General features: G+C 49.2%; 1 protein-coding gene across 6 annotated transcripts in view; it reads right to left on the reverse strand.

Moving 5' to 3' along the window:
* The window catches only part of OSGEPL1 (O-sialoglycoprotein endopeptidase like 1), a 429,995-nt gene that overhangs the window by 164,696 nt on the left and 246,127 nt on the right, over positions 1-19,172 (reverse strand). For all 6 annotated transcript variants that reach the window (XR_013609033.1, XR_013609031.1, XR_013609032.1 and 3 more), the window contains one exon: positions 2,741-3,128. Coding sequence is in view for 3 of the 6 variants with exons in the window: in XM_078683695.1 (XP_078539821.1) it covers positions 2,741-3,128 (388 nt within the window). In the remaining 3 variants the exon portion in view is untranslated. The remainder of the gene's footprint in view (positions 1-2,740; positions 3,129-19,172) is intronic.

Consider the following 19,172-nt stretch of genomic DNA (forward strand, 5'->3'; position numbering starts at 1 on the left):
CGCGCCGGCACCCCTGAGCTCCAGAAACTCCGGTAAGATGAATTTCTATCCCTAGCCTAATGGAGTCTTCTTTACAACAGCTCTGGGCTTCACACTGCAAGCGACACCCCGGTGAAGCAGGAGTGCACTTGGTTTCAGGTAGGCGAAAACGACCGCTGTTTATATTGCACAGTTTAAAGTGTTTGCCCGCCCCTCCCCTCCTCTCGCTTTAACGAACGCTTTGAAATAATTGCAAAACGCGCAGATTTATGTGAGCTTAACAAAATACGACTATCTAGTGACTGAGGAATCGATAGCGCTGCAATCCCTCTTGACCGCGCCATAACACTCAGTTAGAAATGATAATGCAGCGTACTACTAGCTACGAAAAATCAGCGCGCCCTAGCGTCTTTTGTGAACAACATGAGAACTACAGGCTATTGAACTCTGTGCATTTGCGGATAGAGTTGTGAAATACATGAGATCTACAGGAAATTAAACTCTGTACATTTGTAAATAGAATTGTGAAATACAAACTAGCGCTTTATACCAGTATCTTTTAACCTCTAACAATATTAGCATTGCTACTCTCCACCTGTATTGCCTCTCTAAAAGTTAAGATGTTTTGGTAGAAGGAAAATGTCACTTAACCAAACATGGTAAAAAAAATGAAATGCATTAAGAAGATAAGAAAGGGGTGTGTGTGTGTGTGCATTCTGTGTACATTATCTCGTCTCATTGCAGATTATGAAGGAGAATATCCGAACTACATAACCAAAATAAGAGTGCCTATATGTGAAATACTACTACACTAATTGTGTAAGTACAATCTTTTGATGTTTGTTAGTCCTGACGAAAGCTCCATAGACCCCTCCAGGCCCAAGGAGCTGAAACATGTCGACGTACCTTACTAATTATACTATTAGACCCAATAACTCGGTCTAAAAATCGTATCACCTAATTTTTAACGTGGTAAAAACAACCCCTATTAAAGAACTTCTGGGTCGTTTGCCATTTTTAACTATTTTTTCCTTTTTTGCACAGTTTACTTTACACCTCCCTTTTTTCACTTGAATTCTCTGGACACTGCACCCTAGACCAGAGGCGCCTCGGGTGAGGCTGGCAAATTCACTACTTCGGAGTAGCCAATGATAACTGCCACAACTCTAATGTGGGGCGGATGAACCAGATATACCGCACCTCTTTCCAACCATTACTTAGAGTTTTTTGAGGATACTCTGTCCTTTATTCCTTATGCCAATGGTCATAAGGTGTAACTAGTGTCCGTTTCCTTTTCTGAAAAACACAATAGCCTTGACATATCCCAGCAGGCACAATCATCGCCATAGGCGTCTGAACTTAGTTTGCACGGTCGAAACCACTATTAACGTCGACATGAGATGAAAAGGAAATGTCCGTTCAAAGGCCAGGAGTCCATATCGTACGATAAAACGCAATGCTTAAATCTGATTCTCAGCTATACCCGCCTACAACCACCCCCATCGTCTTCCCCCCTAACCACAACTCACCCCCCACCCCGGAACTGGTGTGCCCATATGCTATGCGAGAACAATGTTGTCATGTCCTCTAGGATCGGTTTGCAGGATGCGGAGTATCTGTGAGTCTGAGCAAACGGAGGTATTTGAGGAACTGCATTTTAAAGTAATTTTTGCAAAGTGCATATTTTTGATTACTGAATGCTGGTCTTTTATTGTTTTGGTCTTTTTGGCACAGATAGATATTGGTTATTGTTCTAAAACAGGTAGGGTGCCCTTTTGTAGTATTTGCACTGTATTACTGTGCGTTATGTGCAAATGCTTTACACATTGCCTCTGAGATAAGCCTGCCTGCTTGTGCCAACCTACCAAGGGGGTGAGCAGGGATTAGTTCAGTAGTGTATCCCCCTTACCCTCAATAGGAAGAAGGGCCCCTACTTGGACATGGAAACAATTTGCCAACTAGAGACTCCCATTTCTAACAGCTGGCATTACAAATATTCGATTTTAAGGGATTAGATCACCCAACAGAAGCATGAGGAGAGGGAGGAAAATTAGGTTATACTCACCAGTATTCTAGAGGGTCAACTCTGCTTTCATGCTACAAACTCTTCAAACATCCACAGGACAGAACACCTGAAGGTCAATGGACTACAAGGAAGCCTACTTTCCAAACGAAGAGAAAGATTTACAGAGAATTTCTTCAGACAAGGTGTGTCTCTGTTAAGGCACTTTAATCATAAACAAAGTGGGGCCATTTAGAAGAAATGGGACTGGCACAAGCATCATACTTGGAATATGAGTTTATCAGGTATTTGTGGTGCAAGGAAACAAGTTCTGACACGTGATCTACTGAGTTAAGTTGCCAAATGAAACAGGAGGGCAGAACAACTGCATGCTGACAAAAACTGATTTCTAGAAGAAGAAAAGGGCCAATATGTGGGGAATATGTGGGGAACCTGTGGCTCCCCAAAAGGTGGGGTCAGTGCTCCTTCTCAAATGTTTACCCTTTGCTGCACAAGAGATGTTCTGATATCCCACAATTTACAGCCAAAACACCATATACATTTGAATTGAGAACCAGATGTCACGGTATCACTATTTTTATTGTACATCCCAAAACAAGATTAAATATGTGTATAATAATACATACTGGTGAGTGAATATTGTCGTTTCAATCTGCATTAGAGTGTTTCTCCTGGTATATGTATTACCTGAAAACGAAAAACTTCAAAGCTTCTCGTGCAAATATTGTTTTAAATTACCTTGTCAAATGTCTCTCCTGGTGCTTCATCTAAAGACTGCCCAAGTAGCAGAAAGTCCGACACTCCTCGAGCAATGGCCAGAAGACAGTGACCACCAGAGATTAAAAGCACCAAGAAGGGAAACTGCACAGGCTCCGTCAGTCTAGCAGTAAGGGCATGTGCCTCCATATGATGAATAGGGATGAATGGTTTCTTATACTGGTCCACCAGCTTCAAACTGTATTCAAGGCCTATTCCCAGGCTTAGAGAAAGTCCAGGCTTGACAGTGGTTGCAATGGCAGAGAGTTCATGTGGACTGACACCACTGGCACACATGGCCATATTTACAACATGTTCAATATTTTCTCTATGGAGACGCTGTGCAATTGGAGGAATGATTCCACCTGTTCTAAAGGAACACAAATAAAACCATGAGCATAGTTTTTATTTACAATATTTATTATTATGAATAGGTTGAATACACCAAACAAAGCAGATGTTTATCTATTTTTAAACAGTGGCAAAGAAAATAACCACAACCACATTTCTACAAAGCACTCAATAAAAGTAACCAATTTTAGAACAATTATAATACGCCAATGCAATGTCTCGACTGTAGTTTGCTACGCATCTATTTAGAAGCATATTCAAATATGTGTAGGAACATGTATAGCAACATTAAAATTTAAAGATTAGAAAGTGGGAATTTCTGACAGATATCCCAACATAAGAAGGTCCTCTCATTTTGCACTAGTTACTAAGCTCGGAGTGTAACTGCCGCCTCTACGACCCTCCTTGCAACCTCCATGTGACCTCTTATTGCAAGAAGTTACCTCAAAGCACAGTGAACCATGCCCCACCCCTAAGGAATTACCAGAGACCCTCCCTAAGCCCCTCAGCAGCCTGTAATTGTGGGTAGAAGGTTTGAGAAGGACATGGGGCAGTAAACATCTTCCCTGCTGCTGCTAGATCAAAGATGTGCTGCAGCAACAAATGATGGACTGAATGCTGAATGAATCAAACATTCACACCCAGTCAGGAAATCTGGGTTAAATCCATTGTTCTTTTGCTCAGTTTGGGTCCAGCCATATGCAAATTAGTCTTGATTAGCACAATATGCACGATATACTGTTTTAATGCTTGTATATGTCAAAATAGATCAAGTGACAATTCCAAACGATAATAAGGTCCTACTTGTAATAGTGCAGTGCAGGTGAAAAGTAGGTGAAAAAAGTGCAGCAATATACACAGTGCGCCTAACATTATAAAAAGGTCTCAACCAGCAGGACCCTCCTAGTGCAAGAAAAAGCTGAAAGTTCATATCAAATTTAGTTATTCTCATTGAGATTGGCCTTCAATAAATGAACCAGTGGTCAAAGCATAACAGTCGACATTTCGACCCAAAGCATATATTTAATAGGTCTTCTTCAAAACTGATGTAACAACCTGACCGAGGGTGAAACAGAAAGTTCTCTTAGGTAGACATCAAATGTCCAAAATAGAGTTCCCGGAAAATAAAGTAAAGGCTACAAATAAACTGGAAGTGCGCTGAAAACAATCTTAAACGTAGATCTGCTCAAAAAGGTCACAGCTACGACTTTTGTAAAACCGCTTAAGCAGTGCGTCCGAAAGAAACAGCAGCGGTCAAAGAGAAAAAAAAGACACAGCTCCCAGGTCTGTGAAACTAACTCGGCGTTCCTTTATTTTTTCCAAACAGACCTTTGTGCTTGTCGGAGGGCGGACCACCAGTTTCCCCGCCGGTCCAGTCACGAGGACCCTTCCTGCCAACATGACTGTGGTGGTAAAACCTCCACACCCGAGTTAGTGGAAAGGGACGTACATAAGGCAGAAACTCACCTGTACTCAGCTTTACATGTACTGTGCCACCGTGGAGCCAATCTTACACGTCCTACTGCTGCTTAATGACGTCCAAAACCCACATGGTCGTGGACGCAACCGACGGTTAGCCACAACCTTACATGTTTCCATTGACTCCTCAGTCAACAGATGCACAGGCAGGGACCTCTAAAGGTGATTGGGGGCCCTGGGGAAAACATATTTTGTGAGTTCTTGTTCGGAACAGCTTTTAATGTCTGATCTAAATTCAGCTCTTTGATGCCGTCTTTGCCCATGTCACTGACACTCTTCCAAATTCGAAATGTATTCACAACTAAAGTATTCATGGATAGTGATGTGCGTTTTTAATATTGTAACACAACAGCAGCTCCTCACTAACTTTACAGCAAATATTCTCTGTGGCATCCTCCCATTTTTCACATGCTAGGTCCTGTTTTGATATGAAAGAAACTTAAGTATGGATGTTTCGTGAAACAGAAACACACCTTCTCTGCAAAATATCTGTAATAGACTCTCACACATCACCCACATTAAAAAGTAGTTTTGGGGAAAATTTCAATAAAAACAATCTGTACCAGAAGTATTTCAAGGTCACTGTGGATAGGCTCAATGTAGGGTTGGCTCAATCAGGTGGCACCCTGAAAGTCTGGCTGCCTGGGCCGGAGCCCGCTTTGCACATGCCTCTAAACATCTCTGTGCACAACCTCTCAGGCTTTAAGCATATCAAGGACAACCAATAGCATCACCAGCATCACGCATAAGTGTGTAATTTGTAAGTGCAATATATGAATACAAACACATCAGTAACAGTATTCTTCTCATATAACTATAGTGGGTGTAAGGTACCCACAACATAATGGACACATGTCCAAAAACATACAACAAAAAGATATGACAACTAACCAACCTCCAGGTGTGGCTAAACAAATAACTAACTGGCACAGATTAAACACACACATGATAGAAAGAAGTGAAGGCAAAATGATGTAGACATTGCTCAAGACAAGATGAAATGTTTGCCATTTGAAATACCATCTCAATCAATATTTGGCCAATTTGGATTCATCCCACACATCCATGTATGGAACATTTTCCCTTGTCAGCTGTAATATGTGAGAATGGGCAAAATCATAATTTTATTTTATTTTGAGTTACAGAAACAGGGCCTCATGGTAGTTATGTTATGTTATGTTAAGGGGGTTCTTGTAAAGCGCACCGTCACCGTGGGTATCATGGCGCTGAGGGGGTGTTAAGAAGAAACAGAGGGAATTTAGCTAGTTTGTGGAAAGAGCCAGGTTTTTAGTGATTTACGGAATTGGATAAGAGTACCAGAGATCCTAACTGAGAGGGGGAGGGAGTTCCAGAATTTGGGGCCGAGGAAGGCGAATCTTCGACCACCAGATCTATAGAGTTTAAAGGAAGGGACCACCAAGAGATGTAAGTGAAGTGATCTAAGATTACGCGGAGGACAGTAAGGTCGGATAAGGGATTTCAAAAAAACGGGGCAAGAGCCAGAGAGAGACTTAAAAATAAGGCAACCAAGCTTAAAGGCAGCCCTTAGGCTGACAGGGAGCCAATGCAGTTTGGTGAGGAGGGGTTTGGCAGACTGCCACTTCAGAATCCCGAGGGCCAGTCTCGCTGCCTGGTTTTGAATGATTTGCAGCCTGTAGATGGAGCATTTGGGCAAACCATAGTAGATGGAATTCGAAAAGTCCAGGCGGGAAAGAACGAGGGCCATAATGACTTGCAACAGGGCATCGGGGGTGAGGAGGTAGGCCACCTTCCTAATCCTGCGTAGCTGGAACATGCAGGAGGAGACCACCGTCCCCACCTGCGGCCCGAGAGAAAGCCCAGCGTCAATAGTGACCCCGAGACTTTTCACCGAGGCCACCGGGGTAGGAGGGGAGCCAAGCTCTGCCGGCCAGAAATGTGGACCCCAGCAGATGGTGCTCTTACCCGGCAGGAGGAGCTCCGTCTTTCCTGGGTTCAATTTAAGCTGGTTCAGACACATCCACTGAAAGATATGGGACATGACTGCCTGGAAGGTGGGGATAGCAGAGGAAGAGTTTAGAGAAAAAATGAGTTGTAGGTCGTCCGCGTAATTAAAAACGGTGACGTCCCACTGCCTCAGAGAGAAAAGAAGAGGGCGAAGATAAAGATTAAAGAGAAGGGAGGATAGAGAGGAGCCCTGGGGGACCCCACAAGGCAGGTGCTCCCTGGGGGCCCTGAATGTACCTAGGCTAAGGGTCTGGGATCTCCCAGTAAGAAAGGATTTAACCCATGCCAGCGCCAGGCCCTGGATGCCGGCCTGTTCGACACGGTGGAGAAGGATGTTATGGTCCACCGTGTCGAAGGCGGCCGACAGATCTAATAATACCAAGGCCTGGGAGGTACCCTTGTCAGCTCCGTCTCTCAAGGTATCCAGGACGGCCAGGATCACAGTCTCCGTAGAATGACCAGGACGGAAACCGGCCTGGTTGGCTTCGAGGAAGTTGGAGCCCTCGATGAACCTCGAGAGACAGGCAGTGACATGGGCTTCTAAGATATTGGAAAGAAAAGGTAGGAGAGAGATAGGACGGTAGTTCGCCGGGACGGCCGGATCAGCTCCGGGCTTCTTCAACAGAGGCACTAGTACGGCCTCCTTGAAGGAGCTGGGTACCGTCCCGGAGAGAAGAGAAGAATTAAGCAAAGGAAGGATGCAGTCGGGTAGGGAGTGACAGATGTCCCGTAGTATAGAAGGTGGACAGTGGTCGTCGGGAGAACCAGACTTAATGCGAGCGGCCAGGCTGGCTAGGGATGTAGGATCTAAGGGGGGGAACTGAGTGATAGAAAGAGCGTTGTGAGGGAGAGTAGCAGAGTCAGCGCCCAGTGAGGTGACCGGAATGGTGCCCTTAATCAAAACAATCTTCTGTAGAAAAAAAGTGCTGAGTGCATTACAGGATTCCTGAGTAGGGGCCTGGGACAGAAGCGTTCTGGAATCGGAGGTAAATTCGTCCAGAACTCTGAAGATCTCCTTCGACTTGCAGGGGGCTAGCAAGATCCTCTCTGAGACATAGGCTTTTTTAGCTGCATAGATGGCAGATTTGTACTTGTTGCGGGCTGCCACATAAGTGTCTCTGCTTGACGGGCAGTAGTCTCTCCTCCATCTACGTTCGGATTGACGGAGTTCCAGCTGTAGGGCTTTGAGATGAGGAGTGAACCATTTATGTGAATTGCTGTGACGGGATCGGGGGAACTTGGTTAGTGGGGCAAAGATGTCGCTAGCTGACACGAGCCAGTTGGATACTTGGCCATCTAGCTCGTTAATGTCAGGATTATTGAGGGTCGGGGGGCGAGTGTGAGATAGATGGGATACCAGTTTGGAGGGATCGACAGCCTTCCACTTACGAGCCATGCCACCTTCCCGAGGGGTAGTTGTAGTCATTTCAATATGTACTTGCCAACACTTGCAAAATGGTTAGTGTAACATACAAAATGCAGTTGGGATGGACCATGCAATTACACATTAATACTTATCATGGGTACTGGAATGACATTTTTATAGAAATACACTTACAAACACTATTACAAGTGGCAGGTAATGGAGATTGATACATGTGCTCTTATATGCAACAATAAACAATAACACAAACAATCCAACATATCTGATACACTGGCAAAAGAGGTATTGTGACAGTTATTGTTACTTACCAGACTCCACTCCCCCAGGTTTTTCTGTAAAGCCTTCAGATAATTGGATCTGGAGGGGCGTGGCCAGCAGCCACCGAAGATGGCCGCACACTAGAGGAGCTGCTCTAGCAGAATCTCCAACTACACCCATCATCCGTCATTATCCGAACTTTGAGGGACACTTACCCGATGTGGTAGCAGAGGAGAGTCGCCGGACGGCTTCACGGGTCGGTCACGCTTAATTCGTGCAACATGTAGGCAGTTGATCCGGGGCCCCGGCAGCGAGTCAGGTGGGAAGCAAATGGCGCCTGCCACCGCTGAGTCCTGTGATTGAAGACACTGACGCCATCGGAACACCGGTGCTGGTCCTCCCGCAAGCGGACACTTCAGTGCGACTGTGCAGGGCTCCTGGGCCGTACAAGGTGACAGACGGCGGTTCTGTGGTGCCGCAGGTCCAGAGCCTGGCCGGCAAGTGAGACTGAGATAAAATGGCGCCCGCCGCCGCCGTGACTGATCCGCAACGCTAGCCGCCTGAGGGTGTCCCGGCAGGGCTATTGACAGGCAGCGGCGGTCGCATGTTGGTGCCATCAGGCTGTTTGCGGCTGGTGGGTGCTCTGCCTGGCCTTGAAGTGGTGCAGCCCGGCCCGTTCCATGAGGTGGAGTTTCCTGTGCACACGAAGGAGTGGCGGCAGGCTGATCCTGGGAGCAGGACTCAGCGGCAGCGGCCGGTGCTGCGGGGGGGGGGAGTAGACAGCGGTCCCTAGGCAAAAACAGGTCGGTGCAGGGCCTCACAGACCGGGGACAGACGAATTGGAGGAGGGCGAGCGGCAGCGGCAGCGGAGCCACCCAGGTGGAAGCCGGGAAGGTACGGGCAGGCCTGGCCTGAACTGGCGAGGGAGGCGGTGCGGCCCAGGGCACATCTTGGCCCAGATGGGGTGAAGGGGCTGCCTCTGCCGGCTCCCCTGTGGGTGACGGGGCGGCAGTGGCGGTGGCAGAGAGATGCCGGGTGCGCTCACGGGTCCCGGACAAAGAACTTCAGTGAGACTGTGACATCCCTGAGCGGATACTGGCCAGTAATCCCCGAAGTGACTGCTGTGTGCTTGCGGCCACGGCCCGACGCTCTGAAGCCCGCCGTGCTTTAAGGGGCCTGTGACTGTGTGGGGCCATTCCTGGGAGCGCTGCGGCCGGGCCTGCGTGAGGAGCGGTGCCCGGTGGTGCCTGGAGGCGCGGGTTGAAATCTTGCATGGCGGCTGCAAACGATCAGGACAACCAGCTGGCGCAGCCCTGGTTGACGAAGCTCAGAGGGCCTGGTTGCTCGTGAGCAGGGTGAGGCCGAGGCAAGGCAGCGAGCTATAGGCTGCGGGAAGGAGTGCGGGGGGCCCCCGCCGCGAGGCGGACCATTCCCAATACAGCGGAGCTGACTGTCCGGAGGAGGTGAGGATGCTGTATGGGAGTGACCCGGGCTGTCAATGGGTGAGGCGGCTGTGGTAAGAAGTGGATTAAGTGCCCGTGGGCATTGGAGCCTTGCGCCAGGAGTGACTGGATCTGGGGGGTTGCCCCCACTGGAGTGGTATCGTGGACACTGGTCCTCGAGCAATAAGCAGTGACAGCGTGCATGGCCCAGTTGCCTGACAGTGTGGTCCCTGGGGCCGGAGACAGTATTCCCCCAACAGCTCAGACCTGTTCCGCTCCTGGATCCGTAAGGGCGCGCAAGTCTTGGGTGAGCAGCTCGTCGCTCGCTATAGGCCCCATGTAGTACGTTGACAGATGGTGTGTGTACCGGAGTAACTTTGAGGGGCGTGGAGGCATCGCACTCAGTGGGACTTGCATCAAATTGCGGGATCTGAGCTACATAGCGGCCGGGATCTTGGGACTGGTCCGGGGGGTGTAAGAAGCCTGCTGTCGGGGCACCCCGGAGTTATGGGCCGCAACAGAACACGGGCACAGGGCAAGACCAACTATATTGACAAGTGCATCTAGTCTATTTTTGGTATCCACACTAGTCTATTTTTGGAGTTGAAAAAGCTGTTTGTGAAGACCATCTCCAAGCAGGGTAAGAGGGGGAAACTGAAAACTATATCCTGGTTTGATGAGGAGTGTCGTCGAACCCACGGGGATCTTTTTAAATCAATAAAGCAAAAAAATCATAGCCAAATTAGGTCTTGTAGGAAGGCATATAAAGTTGCAAAGCACAAAGCCAAGTCCAACTGGGATGAGGAACGGTGGTTATTACTAACCGACGCATGTAGTTTTCGGAACATGCAAAAGTTCTGGCATCTATTAAAATGGGGCAAATCACAGGAAGATCGCCCAAGCCCTGCCTCGGTTGGTCAACATCAGTGGGTATGCTATTTTGAGGAACAATTTAGGAACTGTAGTAGTGCCCAGGTTGACATTCCATGTCCTGTTCCGATTGCTCCTCTTAAGTTCACGAGTTGCGAAGTCAAACTTATCCTGCAATCTATTCCAAGGGGCAAGGCACCTGGCCCGGATTGTATTCCAGCTGATTTATTTCAGCAGGATCAGGATCTCAAGATCCCCTACATAGTCCATCTGGCCAATGCTCTAGCCTTTGGTGCTAAGGTCCCTGAGTCCTGGTTTGGGGCAGAAATCCTGCCAATCTACAAGAAAGGCGATCGGTCGGTTCCCTCTAACTACCGGCCGATCAGCCTTATAGATGCGGTACAAAAAATCTCAGCCCGCCTTGTTCGTGGCAGGATTCAGGACTGGATTGGTAAGTTTAACATTCTTACACCACTCCAGGCTGGCTTTCGGTCCCATGTGAGCACCCTAGACCAGGCCTTTCGGTTAATTCTTCTCTACTGGAAGACAGTCATCCTAGGTAAAGGTATCCTTTACACAGCCTTTGTGGACTTAAGGTCTGCATTTGACCTTGTCCCAAGGGCAAAGTTGTGGGACTGTTTAGCGAAGCTGGGCATGCCAGCCCCTCTTTTACGCCTCCTGGTGAATCTACACGCCCAAACATTTTCCCAAGTACGTTGGGGTAAACCAGGTGGTAACAGACAGATTTCCAGTCGCTAAAGGTGTAAGGCAAGGGTGTGTTTTAGTTCCTACCCTGTTTTCTTTATATATTAATGGGGTTACAAATTATTTTGCCAATCACCCTACTGATGCCCCGTCCCTGGCTGGAATGAAAATCCCTTTGCTCATGTTCGCAGACGACACCCTTTTAATATCTAAGACCAGACAGGGTCTCCAACAGGCCCTAACAAGGTTTGAACTATTCTGCTGCGAGCATGAGCTTGAGGTAAATGTTTTAAAAACAAAATTTATGGTACTAAGAGGACACTCCCCGATTACAGCTAGGGTCACTATGGGAGGTACATCCCTGGAACAGACCAAACTGTTTACCTACCTTGGAGTTACGTTTAGCGAGACCCTTAGTTGGTCTCAACAGGTTGACCTATTGGCATTAAAGCATGCGCAGATAGGAGGAGCCTTGCTCAAAGAACATAAAAGCTCCTTTACCAGGCCCATGTCCCCTTTAATGAAGATCTATGGTACGACAGTTCTACCATCTGTCTTGTATGGGGCGGAGCTCTGGGGCTACAGTAACCTCGATCCCTTGAAAGTTTCCCAAAATAAATTTCTTAGGATGGCCACTGGCCTCCCACAGTTATCACCGCGGATCCCACTTCTGTATGATCTTGGGTGTCAGCCTGTGGAGGACCTGGCCAGATAGCGACCATTAGCATTCTGGCGACGCCTCTGCACAACGCCTGAACTTCAGCTTTATGCAAGAGCGTGCATAGAGGTTAGGGATCTTCCTGGCTCCCCCAACATTGGTTGGTTTAAAGATTTAAGAACCACCCTGTGCGCCTTGGGGCAAGGAGAACTATGGTTAAACCCAGACACTGCAACCTTTCCCTCCAAGAAGGATTTGAAGTTACAGTATTGGGACTGGGTGGTAAATAATAGACATTCGGGATTGACTGACAGTAACCTTACTGGTACATTTGTTGGTATGAAGGATGTCCCCTGTTTTGAAAAATACTGGGATGTCATAACTAAGCCCCTGGAGCGCAAACTATATCACCAATATAGGTGCGGTTCTCTGCCTTTAAGGGAGCACACTAAAAAGTGGGGTAATGGAGGCCCTGGGCATTGTCCTAGGTGTTCAGGACAGGGTGAAAGTGTTAACCATTGTCTTTTTGTCTGCCCGTTGTATACTGCCCCTAGACTAAAGTGGTTAAGCCCAGTTTGTAGAAACTTGGGAACACGCTCAGCAGCCAATGCTAGTAGGATATTAAAGACAGACCTGTCACCCATGATTGTAACTGGTGTAGCGAAATATTTAGGCTGGGACTGGATCCTAAGAGCAAGATTCATCAATTCGACTTAGGTTCCAGCCTAAAACCATAGGTTTTCCATTTACTATGTGTAAATGTGTTCCCACCTAAAGTGCCCGGACTACTAAGGTTATTTGACCAAGGTTTTATTGTAACTTTTAAACGAATTTTCAATGAAGTTTTGCACAAATGATTTAATATGGTCTTAGATGTTTTAATATTACCTTATTCTATTTTAGAAACTATACATGTATTTTAGCTATTGTAAATTGTGATGCATGTCTTTTATGATGTAATAATCGAATAAAGACTTCTTGAATTGAATTGAAATTAACAAGTACATCGTCAATATGGATGGGACGGGAGGACGAATCGCCAGGAGGGAGCCAGCGGAGTGAGGTGACGACCAGTGGGCCTGACCCGTCACTTAAGGATATCATGCTCGCCATCATGGAGATACGTGGCACCATAAAAGATATGCGAGGAACCATGGAGCCCAAGCTAGACTCTGTGACGGAGGAAGTCAACCTGCTCTGAGCTGACCGAGGAAAGATGTCTGACAAGGTTGCGGATGCTGAAAGCGGCATCGGTGGCTTGCAATCCAAGATGAAGAGGTTGCAGGAGCAGGTGGCCGAACTTACCAAAAACCAGGCAGATATGGCCGCCCGCCTGGAGGATCAGGGAGGCCAGCTGCGTCTTAACAATCTCTTCATCGTGGGAGTTCCGGAGGGCATGGAGGGGCTGTCCACAGACTGGTTTGTGAAGGATCTCATTCTCAACCACTTAAAACCGAAGCGCCTATCAAATTTTTTCTCACTTGAGAGAGCCCACCGGGTGTTGGGGGGGAGGCCGAAGCCAGGGGCCCCACCACGCACCATCATAGCCCGCATCCTGAATTACAGGGACCGGGATGCCATCTTGCAGGCATGAAGGGTGTCTGGGGATCTGCACCTGGACAACGCCACAATTCACTTTTTTCTGGATTTTACACTCAATGTACAGCACCAGCGGAGGTCATTTGAAGGTGTCAAAAGAGCCCTCAGGGAGCAAGGCATAAAGTACATGATGTTATACCCGGCGCGCCTCGAGATCCTGGACGGCCAGAAGGCGTACTTCTTTGATTCACCGTCCGAGGTGAGCGACTGGATAGATGGATGGCGGACCGTGGGTCGTTAGAATGGTATGCGACGCTTAACCATGGGCCGGGCCAGTCAGGGGTCCCAGAACAACGGCGGTCAACCACAAGAGCCCCAGCAGATCTATCAGACATCCCTCAAGTGACTGTGGTCGTAAAGAGGACTTGGGGCACTGCGAGTGAGGGAGGCGGGGGGCGGTATGCCTCCTGGTTCCTTGTTCTTTGGAGGTGGTCGGATGGGAGGCTATAGGGTGGCGGACTCATCTGCTAATGCTAGTTTGGTACTCCTATGAGGTTCGTGACTGATCACTGAGGGTCCCTGCCACAGTTTGGTTGCGTTGGGGGAGGGGTGGGAGTGGGTGGGGCAGGGTCTAGGCAGAGAGTTTCATTCTTGGGGTGTGCACTCCATCATTTGCGTATGCATTCTTCTGCGACTGCAGGCTTTTGTTCCCTCTTATTGTTGGTATGGGGTTGACGGGGCGACAGGCACTCTGCGTGTGTTTAAGAGGTGGGTGGTTGGGGGCCCACTTAGAAGGAAGGCAGGGAGGGGGGTAAGAGTTGGGGGGGTAGGGTTATTTGAGACAGTTCAAGTTTGGCTCATGGCAACTCTTATGTAAATGTTTGTTCGGCATCTTGTTATGGCAGGCACTGGCGGGGAGGGGATCAATGACAGTTTAAGTAGTGGTGCCTTAATGGGCGACCAGACATCTATCAGAATTTGGTCCTGGAACGTTAACGGGCTGGGAAATAAAATAAAGCGGACTCTAGTTCTGCAGTATTTGAAACGCCACGCTCCGGATGTAGTGATCTTACAAGAGACTCACCTCAGGGGCAATATGTGCAGGGCTCTGGATCAATTCGGCTTTAAGATGGTGGCTCACTCAGGGTTCACGTCTGGCTCAAGGGGGGTGGGGGATCCTTGTGCGTAAAACCCTCCTGATAGTAGTCACGGGTACGTGGGCGGAGGACTCGGGTTGTATGGTGGCTGTGGCGGTCAGATGGGAGGGGCGCACGCTGGTGTTCAGTTCCTGTTACATCCCACCAGGGTTGCACGTGCAGAACTATATCAAGCTAGGGTCCGATTTGGCTGACCTCCCCCGAGGCACATTGATACTGGAATGTGACACTAATGCGGTGATGGATGCGGACCTTGACCGTTCTGGGGAGAGGCAGGGAAGCAGGAGGGAAGCAGGCTTGCACGGTTTTACCGCAGCATTGGGCCTCAGCGATATATGGCGCGTACACCACCCCTCACAAAGACACTACACTTTCTATTCTGCACGGTACGGTTCCTTCTCCAGAATAGACCATCTCTTGACCCGGGGAGACCAACTGGGCGACTTCGTGGACACCTGCATTATGGCCCGGGGAATCTCAGATCACTCGCCAGTGGGGGTCACTCTTAGAGGGGCGGTGACGACCAGGGCGGCATTTCCTAGGATTGATGCATGGCGCCTCAAAGACGATGCTATAGCGGACAAGCTACGTGAGGGCTCCCAACTGTACTTCGCCGAGAACCAGGTTTCGGTCGATTCCCAATTAATCATGTGGGAGGCTTTTAAAGCAGTCTTGAGGGGACAGGCCCAGCACTAATTGGTGCCCAAAAAAAGGAAGAGACACTTCAAGTGGTGCAGCTAGAGTGGGAAATTGAGGCACTCGAACGAGTGAAAGGCGGGGCCCCCTTGGTAGAGCATAGTCACGAGCTGGCTCTTAAGCACAGGGAACTCCGCGCGTTGGCGGAGGGTGAGGCGCTGGCCTATTCCCTCACCACGCAACACCGGGTGTATGCCACCGGAGATAAGAGTATGAAGCTCTTGGCCTGGCTCAAGCGCAGGGACCGGGAGCGATCCTGGGTGACGGAGGTGAAGGGTGAGTCTGGATCCTTAGTATCTTCCCGGGCGGCTATTGCAGAGGCCTTTGCATCCTATTACGAAGGGTTCTACACCCCGGTATGCACCAGATCGGAATCGGACTGCGAGGAGTTCCTACGGGACTTTGCCTTACCAACACTGTCTCAGGAGCAGACCGATAGCCTAGACGCTGACCTCACGGCACTGGAACTGGGGGAGGCCCTCAAGGCACTCCAGGCGGGGAAGGCGCAGGAGCCCAATGGGCTCCCAGTTGAAATATACAAGAGGCAAGCCAGTGTTGTGATTGAACCCCTCAGACAAATGTTCCTTGAGGCGAGGGAAACAGGGAGGCTCCCGTCGGACCGCGGCGAGGCCACGATCGTGGTTATACACAAGGTCGGGAAACCGGCGGACCAATGCTCGTCTTATCGCCCGATATCGCTCCTTATTGTGGAGGCCAAGGTGTTGGCTAAAGCCTTGGCGACTAGATTGCTCCTGGTTCTGCCGGACCTGATCCATGTGGATCAGTCAGGATTAATGCCCCATAGGAGTGGTAGTTCGGACTGGACTGTTCCCGAGTGTGCTGGGTATGCTCAGACGTGAGTCCCAGGCTCTTCACACCACTGGAGTCAAGCTATCCAGGCTGATGAAGGCTGATAGCCAGAAACCGGTCCTTGGATGCTTGATTCCGGTCTGGGAAAGACATGGCTTGGTAGTTCGGACTGGACTGTTCCCATGAGGCACAGGGTCAGAGCTGATTTGCATTTAGCCAGTGTCTAACCCAGGGTGGTGTGGAGTGCAAAAAAACGATGGATTTAGGCCCAGATCCTTGTACTGGGGTGAATGTATGACATTGTTCTACATTCTGACCATCAACTGTGTTTTTTGCAATTTTCATCCCATAGGAGTATTAGGCACAATCTACGTCGGCTCTATGGAGTCTTATATAAGACGGAGGACATCGGCGACACCCAAACGGCATTAATGGCACTGGACGCCTCCATGGCCTTTGACAGTATCGAATGGCCGTACTTATTTATGGTCCTGCAGCGGTTAGGATTTGGTCCTGGCTTCTGCAGATGTGTGCGATTACTAGACGAACAACCGGTGGCTAGGGTGAGGGTTAACGGGGCGATGTCTAGGACGTTCCCCCTGAGGCGGGGTACCAGGCAGGGTTGTCCTCTCTCTCCGCTCCTCTTTGCCTTGGCCCTGGAGCCGTTGGCGCACTGGTTCCGGAGAGAGAGGTCGTTTTGGGGCTTGGCTCTGACTGACGAGTGGGAGGAGCGTATATCCCACTACGCCAATGACGTCGTCTTCTATATGGCCAGACCTTACCATTCATTGGCGCAGGCGATCCATCTCTTTGAACTCTTTGGTAGCTACTCCGGCTACACAATGAACTGGGCCAAATCCCTGATTTACCCATTATCGGGCCCTCCCCCTCGACTTCCGATGCGGTGTCCCGCTTTGATTGTTACTGAAGGGTTTAAGTATTTGGGGGTGTACGTCACTAGGGACAGGTGGGAGTTCTTTGCGAAGAATCTTGAGCCGCACTTGGCACGTTATCATCGGATGTTGCCCACAGGAGGTCCTTGCCTGTTTCCCTGATGGGACGTGCTGCACTATTTAAAATGTTGGCTCTGCCGCGCCTCCTCTATATCCTGCACAACACACCATATCCAGTCCCGGGGGGGAGGGTGTGGGGGGTGATATTTAGGCGTATATCCCAGGCCTTGAGAACGCTGCTTTGGGATGGAGGAAACCCTACAATATTATTACGGAAGCTCACACGAGGAGTGTACGATGGGGGCTGGTCATCCAGACATGCAGTTGTACTACTGGGCATTCCAGTTGCTGGTCATTAACGACTGGATGTTTGGGGCATGGTCGGCCGGCCTATGGGGTTGATAGGTACGCCATGCCGGAGGGCAACTAAGAACCTCTGCTGTATTTGCGGAGGCAACGCAGGGATCTGCCCTCGCATAAGGGGGTGGTGACCCAATGCTGGAGGGAGGCCAACAAATACTTGGGGTGGGCCAACACTCTCACAGGAAGGACCCCGCTTTGGTCTTGGGATCAGCTGGTGGAGGTAAAATTACTTACTGGCTTTAGAGGCTGAAAACTGATCAGGACTGAATATCTGGAAGATGTATGGAAGGGGGATGCCCCTAGATCCTTTGAGTATCTCCAGAACGAATGTCAAAGGTGTGACTCCCAGCATTAGCATTATCCACGCCTCATGCATGCCCTGCACGCACATATACGTGCAGACACTTCGATCCCGGAATACTCGATCATGGAGGAAAGGCTCCTACTAGATCCTATCTTGGAAAAACCCACAGCGACAATTTACCGCAAACTCATTAATAATATGCTGGACCCCCTGGTGTCTTTGAGAGCGAGATGGGAGGAGGATATTGGTGTTCTGGAAGATAGCGACGGCAGGACGCCCTGCAGAGCCCCCGCGAGGTGGCCATATGGATCAGGTTCCGCCTGGTTCAATTGAAAATCCTGCATTGGGTGTATTAACAGCGCACTCACCTGTTTGCCTGGGGCAGGAGTCTGTCCCCCTTTTGCGTGAGAAGATGTCAAGAGGAGGGTTCCTTTTTCCACATTCTTTGGGACTGCCCCTATATTGTGCCTTTCTGGTCCAGGGTGGCGCAGACTATGGCAACAGTAGTAGGCTCCCCGGTCCCTGTGGAGCCTAGGTGGCTCCTGTTGATAGTGAAGGGACCGACAGACTGGTCACGGTACAACGAAATCTGGTTGGCTGTGGCGGCTGGGGTGGCCAAACGGAATATTGCCAGTGCTTGGGGGGCACAGGCGCCCCCCCAATGGTACCAGTGGCAGCGAGACTTGGATTGGTGTCAGAGGGCAGAGGAGACAGTCTACAAGGAGAGGGTTAGCGTTAAGAAATGGAAGAAGGTCTGGGGTCCCGGGCGTAAATGCTGAGCCATGGGGGTGGGGGGGTAGGATTGATGATGATTGTTGTCCTAGGGTACTGTATTGTCTGTTTTTGTATGCAAATGTGTTGTTATCCTTGCGCACGCCATTTAGGCACTGCCATGTATCTTTTGAGTCACTGAGCAAAGTTAATAAAAAGATTTATAAAACAATTAAAAAAAGAATATTGGATCTGCAAGAACACCTGCTGCCAGGGAAAGATTTCGATTGGAGGACTGGGAGGGCCACCGCCATTCCTCTGGGACTCCTGGTGTTGCTTGGAGGCCAGAAAATGCACTTTCCCCCTCAGGTTGTTCCACCTCTTCCTAATTTCCACATGTCTGCGCAGGGTGGTATCCACAGCATTCAGTCTGTCTACTATTCTGAAAAATATGCCGCTTTTATTGACTGATAGTAGAATGTTGGACTTGGGCTCCAAACAAGTGTGACTCTACCTTTATGACTTCATCCACCATGACAGATAACTCTGCTTCTGACAAACGTGGCTTTTTTTGCCTGGCCATATCCCCAAATTAAATTCACCAAGGGATGAAAAGAAAATGTTTTACAAAAGTGTGTGGAGAGTGGTAAAATGGATGGGGGAAAGAGTCCTGCCTTCTCTCACCAATATGTTGCTTCAGAATTGCTGTGCTGCAATTGAGTGGCAAAGGATCATGGCCTGAAATTAG

The sequence above is a fragment of the Lissotriton helveticus genome, chromosome 3_1 (assembly GCF_964261635.1).
Source record: "Lissotriton helveticus chromosome 3_1, aLisHel1.1, whole genome shotgun sequence".
Taxonomy (NCBI): Eukaryota; Metazoa; Chordata; class Amphibia; order Caudata; family Salamandridae; genus Lissotriton; species Lissotriton helveticus.